General features: G+C 41.3%; 1 protein-coding gene and 1 non-coding gene across 3 annotated transcripts in view; both read left to right on the forward strand.

The window, feature by feature from the left end:
* The first annotated feature begins 2,766 nt into the window (after nt 1–2,766).
* Nucleotides 2,767–16,247, forward strand: part of LOC124233789 (serine/threonine-protein phosphatase 2A 56 kDa regulatory subunit epsilon isoform) — a 144,626-nt gene continuing 131,145 nt past the window's right edge. Inside the window, exons 1-2 of one of the 2 annotated variants that reach the window (XM_046650991.1) lie at nt 2,767–3,355; nt 5,761–5,924. In XM_046650991.1, coding sequence (XP_046506947.1) covers nt 5,768–5,924 — 157 coding nt within the window. In that variant the 5' untranslated portion in view covers nt 2,767–3,355; nt 5,761–5,767. The remainder of the gene's footprint in view (nt 3,356–5,760; nt 5,925–16,247) is intronic. The other variant, XM_046650992.1, reaches the window with a different exon arrangement.
* LOC124233794 (U7 small nuclear RNA) lies at nt 14,191–14,252 on the forward strand. Its single transcript, XR_006887144.1, has one exon. It is a non-coding gene; the product is annotated as a U7 small nuclear RNA (small nuclear RNA).

A 16,247-nucleotide genomic window follows, 5' to 3' on the forward strand; every position in this document is an offset into this window, starting at 1 on the left:
CAGTCATTTGCTTGTTTTCCTGTGGTTTCTTTGCAAAGGACTCTGGCAAAGTCACTTGTCCCTTTTCTATGAGTTAGTTTAATTAAACCTAGATAATATAATCAGTAAATCCACTTAATTGAACCCAGCAATTGCAATAAGTCACTACATGTTGATAGGACTGGCACCACTGCCAACTCTTGGAAATATGTAACTCCCACTTTTCCTTGAGGACATCTCCTATGCTGTTCTAGGCCAAGGGATCATTCCATGTTCTGAGTGCAGGATCACTCATTCCGTATATAAATTATTAGTTGACCTTAATGCCTTTCTTTTTTGATTAGAATTAAGCATAAATAGATGTCCTCAAATTTTCTTCTCTTACGTCCCAACTGGGTTGCCTTGCACTATTCCTGGAATATAAATACCCTTGGGATGCATGGAGGTCCTATAGAAACTATTGGTCCCAGGAATAATTTCTCACAAAGGCAAGGATGTTTCCATTTAAGAAGACCTGCTCATTTCAGTTACTCAGCCATTTTATAGAAAGTGAAATAGTTTTGAAATGAATTGTCCTTATAGAGATGCATAATTTGCAAGCAAAATCCCCACTCTACAAAATGTGAAATGTTCTAAGCAACAGCTGTGAGCATTTCAAATGTGCACTACTCTTTAACGGTTCAACTGTTGCCAAGGGAAATTGAGTTGGCTTTAAAATCTTCCTTGGTTTTAATTCTGCATTTACTGTCAATTAAGATTGAGCAAACAATTTCTGCACGGCTGGGGCACTGAACTTTTCATGAAGACTGGTATGGGAAATTGAGATGTGTAAATGTAAGTTTCTTTTTTTCTTGCTGGGAAAAATTCACCCCGAGCTAACATCTGTTGCCAGTCTTCCTCTCTCTTGTTTTCTCCCTCCCCAAAGCCCCAGTACATAGTTGTATGTTCTAGTTGCAGGTCCTTCTAGTGATTCTATGTGAGCCACCACCACAGCACGGCTACTGACAGACGCGTGGCATGGTTCCCAACTGGGGAACCTAACCCAGGCTGCTGACGAAGCAGAGTGTGCCAAACTGTAACCAGTAGGCCATCAGAGCTGCACCATAAGTTTCTTGAAGGTAGGAAATAGATGGGTATTCTAGCCAGTTTTACAGGTGATAAACTTTTCAGAGCAAAAATGGGTACTATCTGTACAGTGGCCAATCATCTTGAGTCAGTAGGGGGAGCCTGCTACCATCTAAGAAAGCCACCTTTTCCTGTTTTTCATTTCAGTTCAAAACAAGAATATTTTTTTATCTTTCATGACATCAAAAAATTTTTTCCCATTTAAGAACCATTTCTGGTAGTGCACACAGAAATTTGCAATACTTGAGTGTTACCACAAACAGGAAAAATGCAATGCATTTTTTTGTTGTCGCTTGTACATATGGTAATTAGTTTTATTTATATATAGTTCTATTTCCTAACTGTATAGAAAACATGATATAATGCTGATGGCAAAAACTAGGCCACAGAATGACATACATAATATTAAAAAACAAAACGTTAGAGGGAAGTGCACCAAAATACTAACAGTGACTCTCTTTGAGTTAAGGGATTATGAATGTTAATTTTTTGTCTTTTTTGTTTCATTTTCCAAGTTTTGAACAATTGGTATTCTTCACTTTTGTAGTTAGCATTAAGAATTTCTTTCCTCCTTTTTTTCCCCCTTCAAAAGGACCACCACTGTTCTAGGCCAAGTAGCGTGCTTTCAAACAGAGCAACAGTCCAGGAATATTCTCTGGAAATGCACCATTTGGACTAGTGCTCACCAAGGACGCAAACACACCTCTAAATATTTGATCAATTCTAGCTACAGTTAAGTGAGGTCTTTTCCATAAACTCTTTCGTATCCAACTTGCAAATTAAAAGCTGCCAAGCTCGCAGTTCGGAGTTGGGCCTCCCTGAGCTCCGTGGAGAGGAGAGCGGATGCGGTTGATCTCAATAGCTGATTGAGCAGCGCAGACAGCGTTCCCACCCGCATTAGCCACACTGAGCTGGCCTCAGCCAAGGCTTGCAGGAGCTTCAGGGAGCTGATACTCAAAACAGAGGTTGAGGGAAACGGAGACGAGGTGACAGAGAATTCGAAGCGACACCCAGCCCTTGGCCGGGCCCCAAGGGTTCAGATTTCGGTGCCAGGCCTCCCACGAGGTTGAGCGGAGAGCGGCTGCTGGGCTTGCACAGCGGGCTGCAGAGCCCGTCTGCACACGCAGTGGCGCCCGGGTGCGGGCGGGGGCGCTGGTTCCGGACCTGAGCTGGACTCCTCCGGTCCAGAAGGGCCGCCCTAGCAGCCGAACGGAGCGGCATCAGGGCCCAGGGGGCGCCCCCACCCCTAGCCGACCCTTGCCCTTGCAATCCTCTAGCTGAAGACGACCGACGCCCAGAGAATCCGCACTGCGCGGGAACCCAGCCCAACGATCTGCCAGTGGCACACACTTCGGATTTCAGGAGCTCCTCTCGGGCCTGCCGGCCCCGGCGGCTCTCCTCTCTAGCCCACCTAGGCGCCCGGCGGAAGCGGCAGTATCGCGGCCAGAGAGCGCGGCTGCATCCGGGTCCCTCTCGCCTCAGCCCAATCCTCGGCCTCCTCTCTTCCCACCCTCCTGTTTCTCCGCCCCCCCGCCGCCAATCCCTGATCGGCTCTCAGCCGAACATGCTGGCATGGGAGTGAAGGCGGGCACCGGCCAATGAGGCCTCGCTTCCCGTTTGAAGCCGCCAGTGAGTGGGCGCCGGGGGCGGGCGCTGCTGGCCAGAAGGTTCGGTTGCGCGTGTGCCATGGACTCAGCCGCCCGGTGATATTGACAATAGGAGAGAGAAAGGGGCATTGACGGAAACCCACCGCGGGTACCGAACGGCGGCTCTGGCAGCGGCGGTTTCAGCTCCAGCGGCTCCTCCTCCTTCTCCTTCCTTCTCCTCCTGCTGCCGCTGCAGATCCAGTCTTCCTCCCTCCCTTCCCCCCCTCCCCACGTCGTCGCCGTCGCCGCCGGGTCCGGGGCTACGAGCAGAGGCGCCGCCCGCCGGGAATGTGAGCGAGGAGCCACCGGCGGAGCCGCAGCGGGGTCGGTGCCGATTTGATGGGACGGGCCCGCGGGGGAGGATCGTGAGGACGCCGCCGCCGCAGCGCTGAGGTTCAGGTCCGGCCGTGAGGCCTAGAGGCGCCGCCGCCGCGGAACCGGAGGGACGCCGCGCCGGACAGCCGTCGCCCCGGGCTCCCTACCGCTGTCCGGACCTCCCCCCGCACGTCCCAGTCCCGCCACCCGCCCCCGCTGCGGCCCTGTCTCTGGCCTCCCGCCCCTCGAAACCACAGATCATCTTCGGATTTTTCCCCAGAAGCTTCAAGGTAACTTCGTCCCTCCAGCACCACGGCTCGCCCGCTTCCCTCCTCCTCCCCATTCTCCTGGGGAACCTGCAGGGCACCGGCCCTGGGAAGGCCTGGCCCGGGCAGGCGAGGGGTGCGGTGGGGTGGGGTGCAGGAGAGGGAGCGCCCGTCCCACTTGTCTGATTTACCTGCAAATGCTTCTGATGATGCCTCTCGTTCACTCTGTCCCCCTCCCCCCTTTTTCTCCACCTTCCAGCATTGGAGGCCTATTCTTGTCCCCCTTTATCCACTGACGGGGGCGGGGGAAAAAGGGGGATTGGTGTAGTGAGGAGGATTCTTTAGCGGCTTATCTTCTCCAGGGCTTGGGGTGGGGGCTGGGGTGGAGGCAAAGGGAGTATCTGAGCATCCCTACAGACAAACCGCTTCCCTGCCTTTCTCCTCCACCCCAGTACCCTCTTTGGATTATCCTGAGCCTTGGAAATGCCCCGTGCCCGCTGCTCAGAGGATGATAAAGCTTCGGGCGCCCTGGTTCAGGGCGAAACCTGTTTCCCCGGGCTTTGCACGGACCCGCTGCTCCTGCACGTTCAGTTCTGCAGCGCTTTGGGGTTGAGATCCTTGACGTTTGTTCTGGGCCGCGGGCATAAGGGGCAAATGATTTTTTTTTTAAAAGTTAGTACCGATAAATCATCTTTAGAAATGGGAGATGGGGAATAAAGAAGAGACAGAAAGTGTGATGGAGGAATAGGACTTACTGAAATCTTGTGTTGTTAGGGTTAAATGAAATCTGAATAATTCACATACCAAATTGGAAAAGCAGCCCCTAAATTTACAACATACAAATGTGATGTGGAGCTGCTTGCTGATGCAGCCTTATGAAAAATTTTAAGTGATCTTACTTCTTCTATAGCTATTCATAGTTTGCAATTTCATTTTGAATCTGTCACATTTTAAGGCTAAATTAGGTATATTTCTAAAAACTTTTTTTCAAAAAAAGAAGCAAGGAAGACTTCAAAATTCCAAACCTCAACATCATGTGGTGTTGTTTGTTTTTTGTTTATGTTTTTTGTTATTTTTACTTTGTTAGAATTCAGGTAATCCAGGTAACTTTTTGTTCTTACACGTTCAGAAAGAAACTCTTACTCTTTTATTTAGAGATTGAAAAACACTTGTCTTATGTATTGGAATGACAGGTGAGTAATTGCATTTCAGCGTTTCCCCCATATGCATTATTTCTATTTGAGTCTGCCATTAATCTTGCCTGGAGCCTCAATGCCATGAAAATGATGGCATCTGTTTAAATTGGTGAATGAATTTGAGCTTAGTGCTTCTTACTTTTAGGAAGTAGCCTTCATTTCAATAATTTGAGAGGGTTAAAAAAATCCAAAAGAACTGTTCAGTTCCATCAGTTTGATGGAATGAAAGTTAATTTTTGATGATGAACTTCAAGGGAACTCAACTTGGTTGTCTAAGTAGGCTGTGAATTTATGTTTTCATTTCAACTTTGGTGCACGATTTCATCACAGTTTTGTTTATTAAAGATTTAATAACTTAAGACGGCTCCGTTCAAAAAGGAGACTTCTTTGAAATGATTTTAATTATGCCTTTTATGTGTTCTGTTTAAAGTAATCTACCCTGTCCTCATTTGCGGTGTGGTGTGGTTTATCATAACTAACACAGCCCATTGCATTAAAAGTCATGTCTAGATAGTTTCAGTAATTGTAGATTTCACCTTGCTGTGATACACTGGTGTAGATTCTTGAAGTACAGTAAGGGTTTCAACTCTAGAGCCATTCATAATATTAAATATCTTGGGAAAATGTATCAATGGAACTTTTCCAGCAGCAGGATAGCTCCAAAATTACTTTAGGAATCTCAAGTTGAGAAGAGCTTTGCAGTTAGAAAATAAGTAGATGGCTTAAAAGAGTTCTTCAAGTCTAAATGAGCATCTTTAATGCTTCTCATAGCAAGAGCAGTACAATACATTAGAATTACAATATTGCTTATATGGTAGTTATATTCTATTTTTCACCAAATTTTTGTGTTTTCCCATTGAACATATGATTTTTTTTTCTTTCTTTCTTTCTTATTTTTTGATGAGGAAGATTGACCCTGGGCTAACATCTGTGCCAACCTTCCCCTATTTTGTATGTGTGATCCAGCACAGCATGGCTTGATGAGTGGTGTGTAGGTCTGTGCCTGGGGTTCCGAACCTGCGAACCCTGGGCTGCCGAAGCAGAGCGCGCAAACTTAGCAGCTCCACCACCAGGCTGGCCCTAAGATGTGGCTTTTCTTGACTGACTTTTATTTGCTTTCTTTATCACATATTCCGTCTTCATGAATGTTGTATATAGGAAATTTAGAATTTGTGTAACTCACACGTATGCTTCCAGCTGGGGACTGTGTTTATGATACCTCTTTCTCTTCAGTAGGGATATGTCCTCAGCACCAACTACTCCTCCATCAGTGGATAAAGTAGACGGATTTTCTCGGAAGTCCGTCAGAAAAGCCAGACAGAAGAGGTCACAAAGTTCCTCACAGTTTAGGTCTCAAGGCAAGCCTATTGAGTTAACACCTCTGCCGCTGCTAAAAGGTAAGGCTCGTAACCAGGTGATAGATTCCTTTTCAGTTGATCTTTTTATATCTCTATATAAGTTCCTTTTTGTAGAGTTTCCTATTTGTTAAAATTCTGTATTGCAAATTGAAAGGATGGGAGATTTCAGACATGTTGATGTTAGAGGTGTGTGACCAGATACACCCACTTTTCCTTTTTAAAGGGCTCAGTTTAATATAAGTTGCTGTGGACGAATGAAGAGAAACTTAGTATCAAGAGAATCTCTCACACTGATAAGTAGAAAAACTGAATGCTAGAGAAACTTTAAGATGTGTGGGTCTGTTTTTCATTTTTCCTCCTGTTGTCGTTTCGATATATACTTTGTATGCAACAACCACCACAAATTGTACAGACTTAGTCACAGGAAGTAGAGCTAGTCGAAGCGATGGTGCCATTAACTTACATATGGAAAATGATGTTTGAAAGAATTCATTTTTAAAAATCAAGAAAAAATAGTGAGTTAGTAATTGATTACATGCATCCTTGTTTTCAGATAGTACAAATAGAAAACATATATGATTATACATGTTTAATACTACTCTTCTCTTTCCTTTGGACTGAATTAAGGACAAGGTCTTAATATAAGAACTTTTTTCTAAATTAGACCTTTCAACTTTGTTTGGGTATGTAGATACTTTTTGTTCCTTTTAATTTTCATCTATTTTGCTCTATGAACAGGCATTTTTTTGAAATGTATCGGATCATAGCATTTGTAGCATGGAAACTGTGAGGGTAGATTTTTGTCTGCTAAATACTTTAGAGTAAGGAGAATGGGGGCTTGAACAACACAATGCACTTTAGTGGCTCAGAGGAAATTGGAAAACCTGGTTTACTAGTTCGTTAATGAACATTTCTTTCTGTGACAGTTTATGAAATAAAAAGACATTATAAGAAAAACTGGAGCTTGACTAGAAAAGATCCTCAAAATTTAACCTAGGATATTTCAAGCTTTTATTTTTCCCGTGTGAACTTTTTTCGTTTTAGGGGAGAGAGATTCATAAATGAGATTCCAATGTTTATACTTGAAATTAGTGGAAACTAAGTGAATACTGATTACTGTAAGGATGGTATATCTACTGGTTAGTAAAGATTAGCTCTTATGATTTGGGGGGAGAAAATTTTGGCTAAAGCTATTTTTCTGGTAAAAATGAAAATAGTCTTTATGAGGCTTTGAAAGAATAATGAAGGAAAAACTCTAGGGATAAAACTAACCATGCTTGAAATACAAAGTTGGGAGGCATATTGAGTTTTTTAGTAATTTATTTAATCTGAACTAGACATATAATAGCTATTAGCATCTATATCTGGCAAAGGACTTTATTCTGAGTAAGCAGATTAAACTTTTTTAGAGTTAGAAAGAATTTTAAACTTTTTTGTTATATTAATTTCTTGGTGCTCATGGTAAACATTTAAATTAGAACTTAACTGACCACTCATCGCCAGGGTATTGGTTTTGTGGGTAGTAAAAGAGGCATGCATGAGAAGAATTTGGCACATGTTTTAATATTTTGTTTTTCCTTATCTCATTTTTTTTATTGTGATAAAATATGCATAACAAAAAATTGACCATTTTAACCATTTTTAAGTGTGCATTAAGTGTAGCATTAAGTACATTCACAATGTTGTGCATCCATTACCACCACCCATCTCCAGAACTTTTTAATCTTCCCCAGCTGAAACTCTCTTCGTTAAACACCAATTCCCCATTGCCCCCTACCACAGCCCCTTGACAGCTACCCTTCTACTTGCCGTCTCTGTGAATTTGACTGCTCTAGGTACTGCATATAAGTGGAATCTTACAATATTTGCCCTTTTGTGACTTGCATATTTCACTTAGCATGATGTCCTCAAGGTTCATCTATGTTGTAGCATGTGTCAGAATTTCTTTCCTTTTTTTAGGTTGAATAATATTCTGCTGTATGTATGTATCACATACTGTTTGTCTGTCAATGGGCACTTGAGTCGCTTCTACCTTTTGATTATTGTGAATAATGGTGCTGTGAACATAGGTGTACAAATTATATGTTCAAGTCCCTGCTTTCACTTCTTTTGGGTGTATACCCAGCAGTGGATTTGCTGGATCATATGTTTAATTTTTTGAAGAATTGCCATACTGTTTGCCACAGCAGCAGCACCATTTATTACGTTCCTGCCAGCAGTGCACAGGGGTTCCAGTTTTTCCCCATCTTCACCAGCACTTGTTCTTTTCTGTTTTTTTGGTAATAGCCATCATCATAATGTATGTGAAGTGGTATTTCATTGTAGTTTTGATTTGCATTTCCCTAATGATTAGTGATGTTGAGCATCTTTTCACATGCTTATTGGCCATTTGTATATCCTTTTCTCATTTTTTAGTGAAGTGTGGTAGTATTGAAAAATTTCCAAGAATTCTGGTCTCCAAGAATACGATATTTGTGAACTTGTGTATTTTGCCAGCATGGGAGAATTGGAGAGCAACAGGACCATATAATACTACATATATACACAAGCTTAATTCCAGACGGACTAAAGTGATTCTTGTGTAGTAAGCACGTTCTGGAAAAATATTCTGCAAAGTATTCCATAAATTAGGTTTCTAAATCTGTAGAATAACAAGTACAATCAGTTATAAACTTCAGAAGTGTGTATTTGCTCTTGATTTTTCTAGTGACTGGGAAGAGTTTGTTGAATGACACCTGTTTTCCTTATAATGGGTTGACTTTTAGTTGTATGTTGCCTCTCACCAACTTTAGGAAGTAATTTATGGAATGTGAAGAACATACAGGAGCAAGTTCTTGTTTTTCTTTTTGTCATTTCCTTGGGAGAAACCAGAATCAATTATATATACATGATAATGGATATTGATTGAACTTCTGTAGTATTTCTTTGACTAAATGGGAAGGTTTGAGTTAATTTTATTTGGGGGGTACAATATAAATTGTAGTTGAATTTTGTGGGTTGCTTTAAAGAATAAAGTAAAAGATATGTCCTCAAGATCTTTAATTTTAGAGGAGTTTGAAAATGGAAATTGTATAACCTTCGTGATTATGTAACTCCTCTTTTTAATCTGGAAGTAGGTATTCATTAATGATCACTTATTTTCTGTGTGTGCACGATCAAAATGTTTATTATATGCATCGTCATATTTGACTGACTTATAAGTAATACTTAGCATTTTAAAAGTGTCTTCACTTGCAGAACTGTAATAAAGTGAAAGGAAAATTTCATCTATTTTGACCTTTTTCTAATAGGTGGGGTTTTGAGATTTGTACCAATGTTATTTTCTGTAGAAAGCAACACCAGCGGGTAGTTCTGTGTAAATATACGGTGAGTGACCTGGCTTTTCCTCAGCTGTGTATGTATATGAAATTGCAGGATAAACCTTGAAATATAGACGTTGAAATCTTCTCCATCTTTATATACTTCTGAAAATGTTTTCAAAGAGTCCTAAAGTTTTTGAGCTTAAAAGACTCGTACTCGTTTTACTGATGAACAAAATCCAGTAGAAGTTTAGCGCCTTCTGTGCTTGGTCACAAGCTAAAGACGTGGGTGCTTGCCTTGTGCCCACACAGCGGGACACGAGCCGACTGCGGCAGTGATGTGGGTGAGGCCCGAATCAGGACCATCGAACTAAACACTTAGGCAAATAGACACACATTTATTATAATACTAATAATACTACTAATAGTGAGTGGTGGTGGTAGTAGTAGTAGTAGTGTAGTAGTGGTAGTAGTGGTGGTAGTAGTGGTGGTAGTGGTAGTAGTAGTGGTGTAGTAGTGGTAGTAGTGATAGTAGTTGTGGTGTAGTAGTGGTAGTAATGGTGTCTGGTTAGGTGGTTTATGTTCTCTCCGCACCCCACCCTCCTGTGCCATATTTCCTTCTTTCTTTAACTTTAAAAGATTCTATACGTTTAGGTTTCAGTGATATGTTTTTGAAAATGACCAGCTGTTTGAAGATGGGATTATAGTGAAAGTGGCATCATTATCTTTAGCCTCACAATTCCTTACATATTTCTGAGGCATTTTGCCGATAGTGTAGACATTTGGTACTAAACAGTCCCTAGACTCTGGTGACTGGAGGTACCTGCCATTCAGCAGAAAGACACTGCCTCGTGGTGTTGAAACCTTTAGATCAGTAACATTGTGTTTCTATCACATGCCTTCTCTAAGGAAAACATTTGTTTTTTAAGCTCTAGGCTTATGATTCAACTTACATTTTTATTTTTTAGGATGACAGTGTGTGAGAACTTTAAAAATTCCAATTTAAAACTAGTTTTTGTGCTTTTCTAATTACCGGATGGGATAATTCTTCTCTTTCATCTATATCCGTTTTGTGTAGTGTAAAGAAGAAATATACAGATATAATTGCCAATTTTTATAATGGCCTAGTGCTCTAAAGTGTGTTTCTAATGATGCTAGTCTCTTAAGGAATGATCTTCTCTATTTTACTGCTTACCATCCTCCTTGTAGGTTGTGATGAAGTGTCGCGTGGGGCAAGTACATGGACTTTGTTGCCTGCAGGAGACCTAGCTCACTCACTAGCTGTGGTTCCCAGGGGCAAGTGAGCTAAGGTCAGAAGGCCTTGGTTTCCTTGTCTATCACATGAGGATGATAATAATAATCAATAGGTGTGGCAGTGCCACATTCAGTAAATACTGGCTATTGCTATTTAACTGGGATTTCAGAAGTTAGAATGTGAGTAATGTGGAATTATTCACTTTTATATTTTCTCAGCAAAAAGTTGAAATTGGAAATTTCTCTGAAAATTATGAAACAAGCCTAGTTTTGCAGTCATGAACCTTTTTCAACCAAAAATTCAAAGAAACAGTTTGCAAATGTATTGAGTTTAGTAGACTCTTCGACATCTTTATTTAAAGGAGATTTTCACCTACTGCATTGGTATCCTGCCACATTTTTTAGTGTAGTGCTTTTTATTTTTAACATTTTTTTTTTTTTTTTTTAAAGATTTTATTTTTTCCTTTTTCTCCCCAAAGCCCCCCGGTACATAGTTGTATATTTCGTTGTGGGTCCTTCTAGTTGTGGCACGTGGGACGCTGCCTCAGCGTGGTCTGATGAGCAGTGCCATGTTCGCGCCCAGGATTCAAACCAACGAAACACTGGGCCGCCTGCAGCGGAGCGCGAGAACTCAACCACTCGGCCACGGGGCCAGCCCCTTAACATTTGTTTTTTGAATAGCGAATGCAGTTATATTGTTTAAATTTCGAAAGATGTGAAAGGATGTATAGTGAAAAATCTTCCTCCCGACCCAGTTCCCCTAGTTCCCCTTCCTGGAAGCAACTGGTCAGAATCATCTTATATAGAAGATAGAGACATTCTTAAGTCCTTGATTGAACTTGAGATGCATTGAGCAGCCTGAAATTAAGTGTACATTTTGTATGTGTATGTTCATTTTTTAAATGGGAGAATTTTCATAGCGTTTTTCAGATTCTCTAAGGGGTGTCTGAATCAAAAAAAGTTAAGAACCATCGATCTAGTTTGTAGCTTAGATTCATGATGTATGTTCTTTAGACAACTAAATTGTAATCTGAGTGTGTGTGTGTAGTTTTATTTGTATTTATTTATTGTTTTTGTGGTTTTAAAAATTAATCATAAGCTTTGCTTTTGAACTGGAAGAACACCCCTAAGTTAATAGCTGTGAACATTCAGCTTCACAGCCTTTGAAACAATGTGGCAGTATTTTTCTTTATGGAAGGAAATTATAAGATCTTGCACAAAACCAAGTGTCAAGTTACAGCATTTTCATGTGTGAAAGATTATACTCAGTTGTAGTGAAGAGGTATTTCATTCACTTTTAGGCGGGAATATTTTTCCTTTATATAGCCTAATAGTTTGTCTCTATAGCAGAGAGAAAATTTCCATACAGAGTCTTATGTGGGCCAAAAGATGTTGAGAGTCTGCGTTCCTGATTTTTTTAATCATTTAAAGTAGGGTAGCCATGTGTATTCGTATCCCATCCCGTCTGAGTGTGATAATTCCTGCTTAGTTCTTCACCAAGGTTCACGGATTTCTGATTGGGGATAGGGTGTGTGCATCGTGGGTGGACTGCAGGCTTCTCAGAACCTCCTAAAATTATGTTATGTTTCTGTATATGTGGGTTTGGTTTTGTTTTTTGAGTTCATTGCTTTCATCGGATTCTCAGAGATTTAGCCCTGCCATTCCTGTTCTTTCCCCATGGTTAAGAGTGTTTGGCTTGGAGTGAGAGACTGGGAATGGTTATTGCTATTATTATTTTCTGAGTAGCATGTTAGCCGTGTGTGTGCACATATGTGTTGGACACTTCACGGTGAACACTGTCAGCTATAAACAGAAGTCATCATAGTGTGGGTCTCAGCAGGATGTCACCCAACCAGGGCGTACAAATGTCAAAGTGCCAGGTGAATCTTCTCATAAGGTGAGGTCCTTTCCTACCTAGAACTTTCTTCCTCTGACTTCGTATTATTCTTCAAGTTTCAGCTCAAATGGGCCCTTCTTAGGGACCATCCCTCATGACTTTTAAAAATAGCCTTCTTTGAAGTTCACTGTCACTCGTTTCTTGCGTTGTATTTATAATCTGAAACAGTTCTATCTTTGTTTACCTGTATGTTATCTGTTTCTCCTCCTCCTTTAGAATGTAGTCTTCAGTGTAGAGACCTTGTTCTCTTATCTTTAGGGCCTCCATCAGTGTCTTGTACTTAGTAGGCTTTCAATAGATATTTGTTAGTAAATTAATGCACATTGTTAGTTAACCTCTAGGTTATTAGTAATAGTAGTATAGGCGCTTATTTTTTCTTTCTAAATATTAAAAATTTTTTCCCCCCAAATCCAGACTATGCAAATTTTAACTTTAATTTACACAAAATTATAAGCTTGTTTAATGACGATTTTATTTTTAAAGGATCAAATTGCTGAGTGTTCACTTAACATCTTGAGAGTAGCTTTGTGTTCTGGGAACTCTGCGCGTTTCCGGTTAGCAGGAGCCCTGTCCTGCGGAGGGAGGATGGAGTGGGTTTTGTGTGTGACATACTAAGAGGGATTCCTTTTACTTGGGGGATTCATCACTTTCGCTTTGCAGAAGTTAAGATGTTAAGTCAGTGAAATCCCTTTTTTCTGCTGTTTGGGGACTGAATCATGGGCTCTTCCGATCGTCAGATTTCTTTCTTTTTATAGTTGAAGAGAGGAGAGCATATCTGAATATTTTAATGGGCTTTCAGAGCAGGGTTTTTATGGTCAAATTTTCTCTTGTCTTTAAAACTTTTATAATAATGTTTTCTCTGAATTAGATTTTGCAGTGCTTGAAAAAGAACAGTAAAGTTTCTAGATATTTCAAATGTGCTAACTAAGGTAGTTCTTTGTTTTGTATGCAAATAATGACATCCTCTTTTACTACTTAAAAATACTTTTCTACCCTTTATGCTTGAAGATTTTATGAGAACAAATATGGGATCTTATTTTTATGTTACAGTAAAATTAAGCAATAACAAATGTATTAATTGAACAATATTATTATGGTTATTATATTATTACCTAATATACAACAGTATATACCTCATGTATATGACATATGTTACTTAAGGGAGGTAGGTGGCCTCCCTGCAGTAAGAGTGGAGGCCCTGGGGTCACACACACTTGTGTTTGAATTCTGGATTCACTCACATCTGTGTGACTGCTAAGCATTTTGGGTTTTTGTCTCCAGAATTGGACGAGTATTAGAACCCACCTCCCAGAGTCAGAGTAAGTGCCACAGAGCAGGTAAAGCATTTAGCTCAGTGCTGAGTATATTTAGGAGTTGAAGAATATTAACTCTTAATTATAGGAAAAAAACTGTATAATGGAAAATGCTTACCAGTGTTTTTCAGTTGATTTTTATTCCTTTAATACATTACATGGATTATTTCCATTTAAGGAAGAAAAATATGGAGTATGTGGAGCTTTGAGAATTAAACTTTTAGAGCAAAAAGGAGAACTAGTTCCTAGAGAACAATCTCAGCCCTACTGTTTAGTTAACGTCAGTTGCAAACTGACTTCTCATTTCAGGTATAAGAGCTTCAAGTGGCTAAGTTAATTATTTTCAAGGGATATTTCATTTGTGGAGAGTTACCAGCTAAAATTATGGTTAGATAAACTTATTTTGGAAGTCGTCTACTAGGACAGGATCTCCATTTTTTGTAATTTACTCCAGTCTGTAAAAGTAACATACATATCTGTGTATACATTGTATACATGTGCAATTATACAAATATATAATGCACATTAAGAACATACACAGAGAGTGTTACAGCTCTTTTAGAATTTGTCTAGTAGGTCTTCCGGTTTTTTCCGGAAGGCCACCGTAAAAAAAAAAAAAAAAAAAGAACATACACAGAGAAAGTTAAAAAGGGTGACTGAAAAACAAAATGTCTAGATATTCTAATGCTTAATTTTTGTACCTCCTTTTGCCTTGCCCATGCTCCCAACGCATGCATTGGCGCTGAGCACATCTTTATTTTCAGATTTTGCTTCCAAGAGAGAACCTTCTCTTCAGGTTTTGAGCCGTGTTAGTTTTTGTAGCATTTTGTATCAAGGCAGAGAGAGGTGTGAAGAGTTGAATGAGAAAACTTTCTTTACCTTCTTGAGTTTTTGTCCAGGCTTTTTAATGTATTGCTCCTTAAAGAAGCAAAATCTGAATTGAGAATTTTGCCGGTTTGAGGAGTATCTAGATGGTTCTTGGTTGAGGTGTCTTATCTTACTGTCGATGGGTGGGTTTCAGAGGGCCCTTGACCCTCTTGAGATTCCAGGCAGTGTTTTGTGTCTCTGTGAGATTGCCATTTTTCTGGGCGGGGCATTTAGAGCCTTCATCAGGTTCTCAAAGTGGTGTCCGCACAGGCTAGGAACCGCTGCCTTGGGTTGTGGGCGTCAGTTCCGTCACTCATAGCAGGGCGAGAAAATTTGTCATACATTCCCTTTCTGTAGAAGGGAGAGCTCATGGCAAGAGGTTTCTTCTGCATGTCTCTCCTGATTTTTAGTTCTTTTTGATACCAAACAGAGTTTTAAGAGGCCTTTGACGGTAGAAGTTACTACATGACTCCAGTGTGGTGGTTTGGAAGTTTTTGATCAGTATCATTTGAAAAATTAAGCTAGGGTAATAGGACTACCAGTGGTAAAACTGAGCATGCCTATCAAAAAGCTTTTTTTCTGGAATAGCTATGGACCTGGAAGAAGTCAGGAGGAGAATCTTAGGTTATCTTTGCTCGTGAAGAAATAATTTAGCAACTAATGAAGGAGAAGAGAAGCGGCGTCTGTTGGTTTTGCTGTGTGCCAGGCGATGGACTACATGGTGTCATGTTGAAGCTTCTTAATAACACCAAGGGCAAAGGATGTTTGCTGTTAACTGACGGCCAAGTTACTCTCCCACTCCAGCAGAGAGAGCCGGGGTTGGGACCCCAGGCGCAGCTGGTTCTGAAGCCAGCGTCTTCCCTGTCATGCGCGTTAGCAGTAGATGAATACAGGGGAGCGCTGGAGCTAATGGCCATCTTGCTCGTGGTGTGCTGGGATGATTTACTAAATCTTACTGCCTCTTGTAGGAACTCTGAAAACTGTGAGGAGACTGAAGTGATGAGAAAGAGAAGGGGGGGAGCCACCAGGCTGGCAGCAGCGCTCTGGGTGGTGATGGGGAGAGGCCTGGCCGAGCGGCACGCCTCGGACTCAGCTCCTCTTTGGGGCCAGGCCGTGCCTCCAGCAGCAGGCAGGAGGGGGAGCAGGCACCTCACAACGGTAGGGCGGGGCAAGATGCAGCTCTGGACTCCTGTGGGACTCAGATGCTGTCATAGTAAAGGCACGGCCGCCCTGGGGGAGTTAGGGTTTGGTAAAGTGGTGGTGTTCTGGCAGTGGTGTCCTTTCCCATTCGTCTTTCCAACTCGGGAACTCTCTTATTGTAGGAAAGCTTATTCAAGTCTGGGTGACAGTGTTAGCTTTGTGAGCTGAGGTCGGTTATTTATCCTCTTTGGAGCTTCAGTTCCCGCTTTTGTAAAGTGGGACTTGTGCTTCGCAAGGTGGTGGTGAGGAGTGAGATTCTATGGGTGAGCTGCTTAACGTGTGGTCGGTTGCTTAATAAATATTCCTTTCCGTATCTTTCTGTCATTGGTCTTTCTCTCAGTCACTCCTGTGGACCTGTTTCAGATTACATACACAGTGTTGTGAGGGACAAGGTCTGGCAAGAGTTCATCCATTTGTGTAGGCACCATGGAAGACTTTCATCTTACGGTGATGTTACGTTTTAATTTAATTAATTCGTGGTTGCTCGTGCCTGGAACACTGTTAAAGTAAAATGTTAAAACATTAAAAAGAA

This window comes from Equus quagga, unplaced genomic scaffold, assembly GCF_021613505.1.
Source record: "Equus quagga isolate Etosha38 unplaced genomic scaffold, UCLA_HA_Equagga_1.0 226_RagTag, whole genome shotgun sequence".
Taxonomy (NCBI): Eukaryota; Metazoa; Chordata; class Mammalia; order Perissodactyla; family Equidae; genus Equus; species Equus quagga.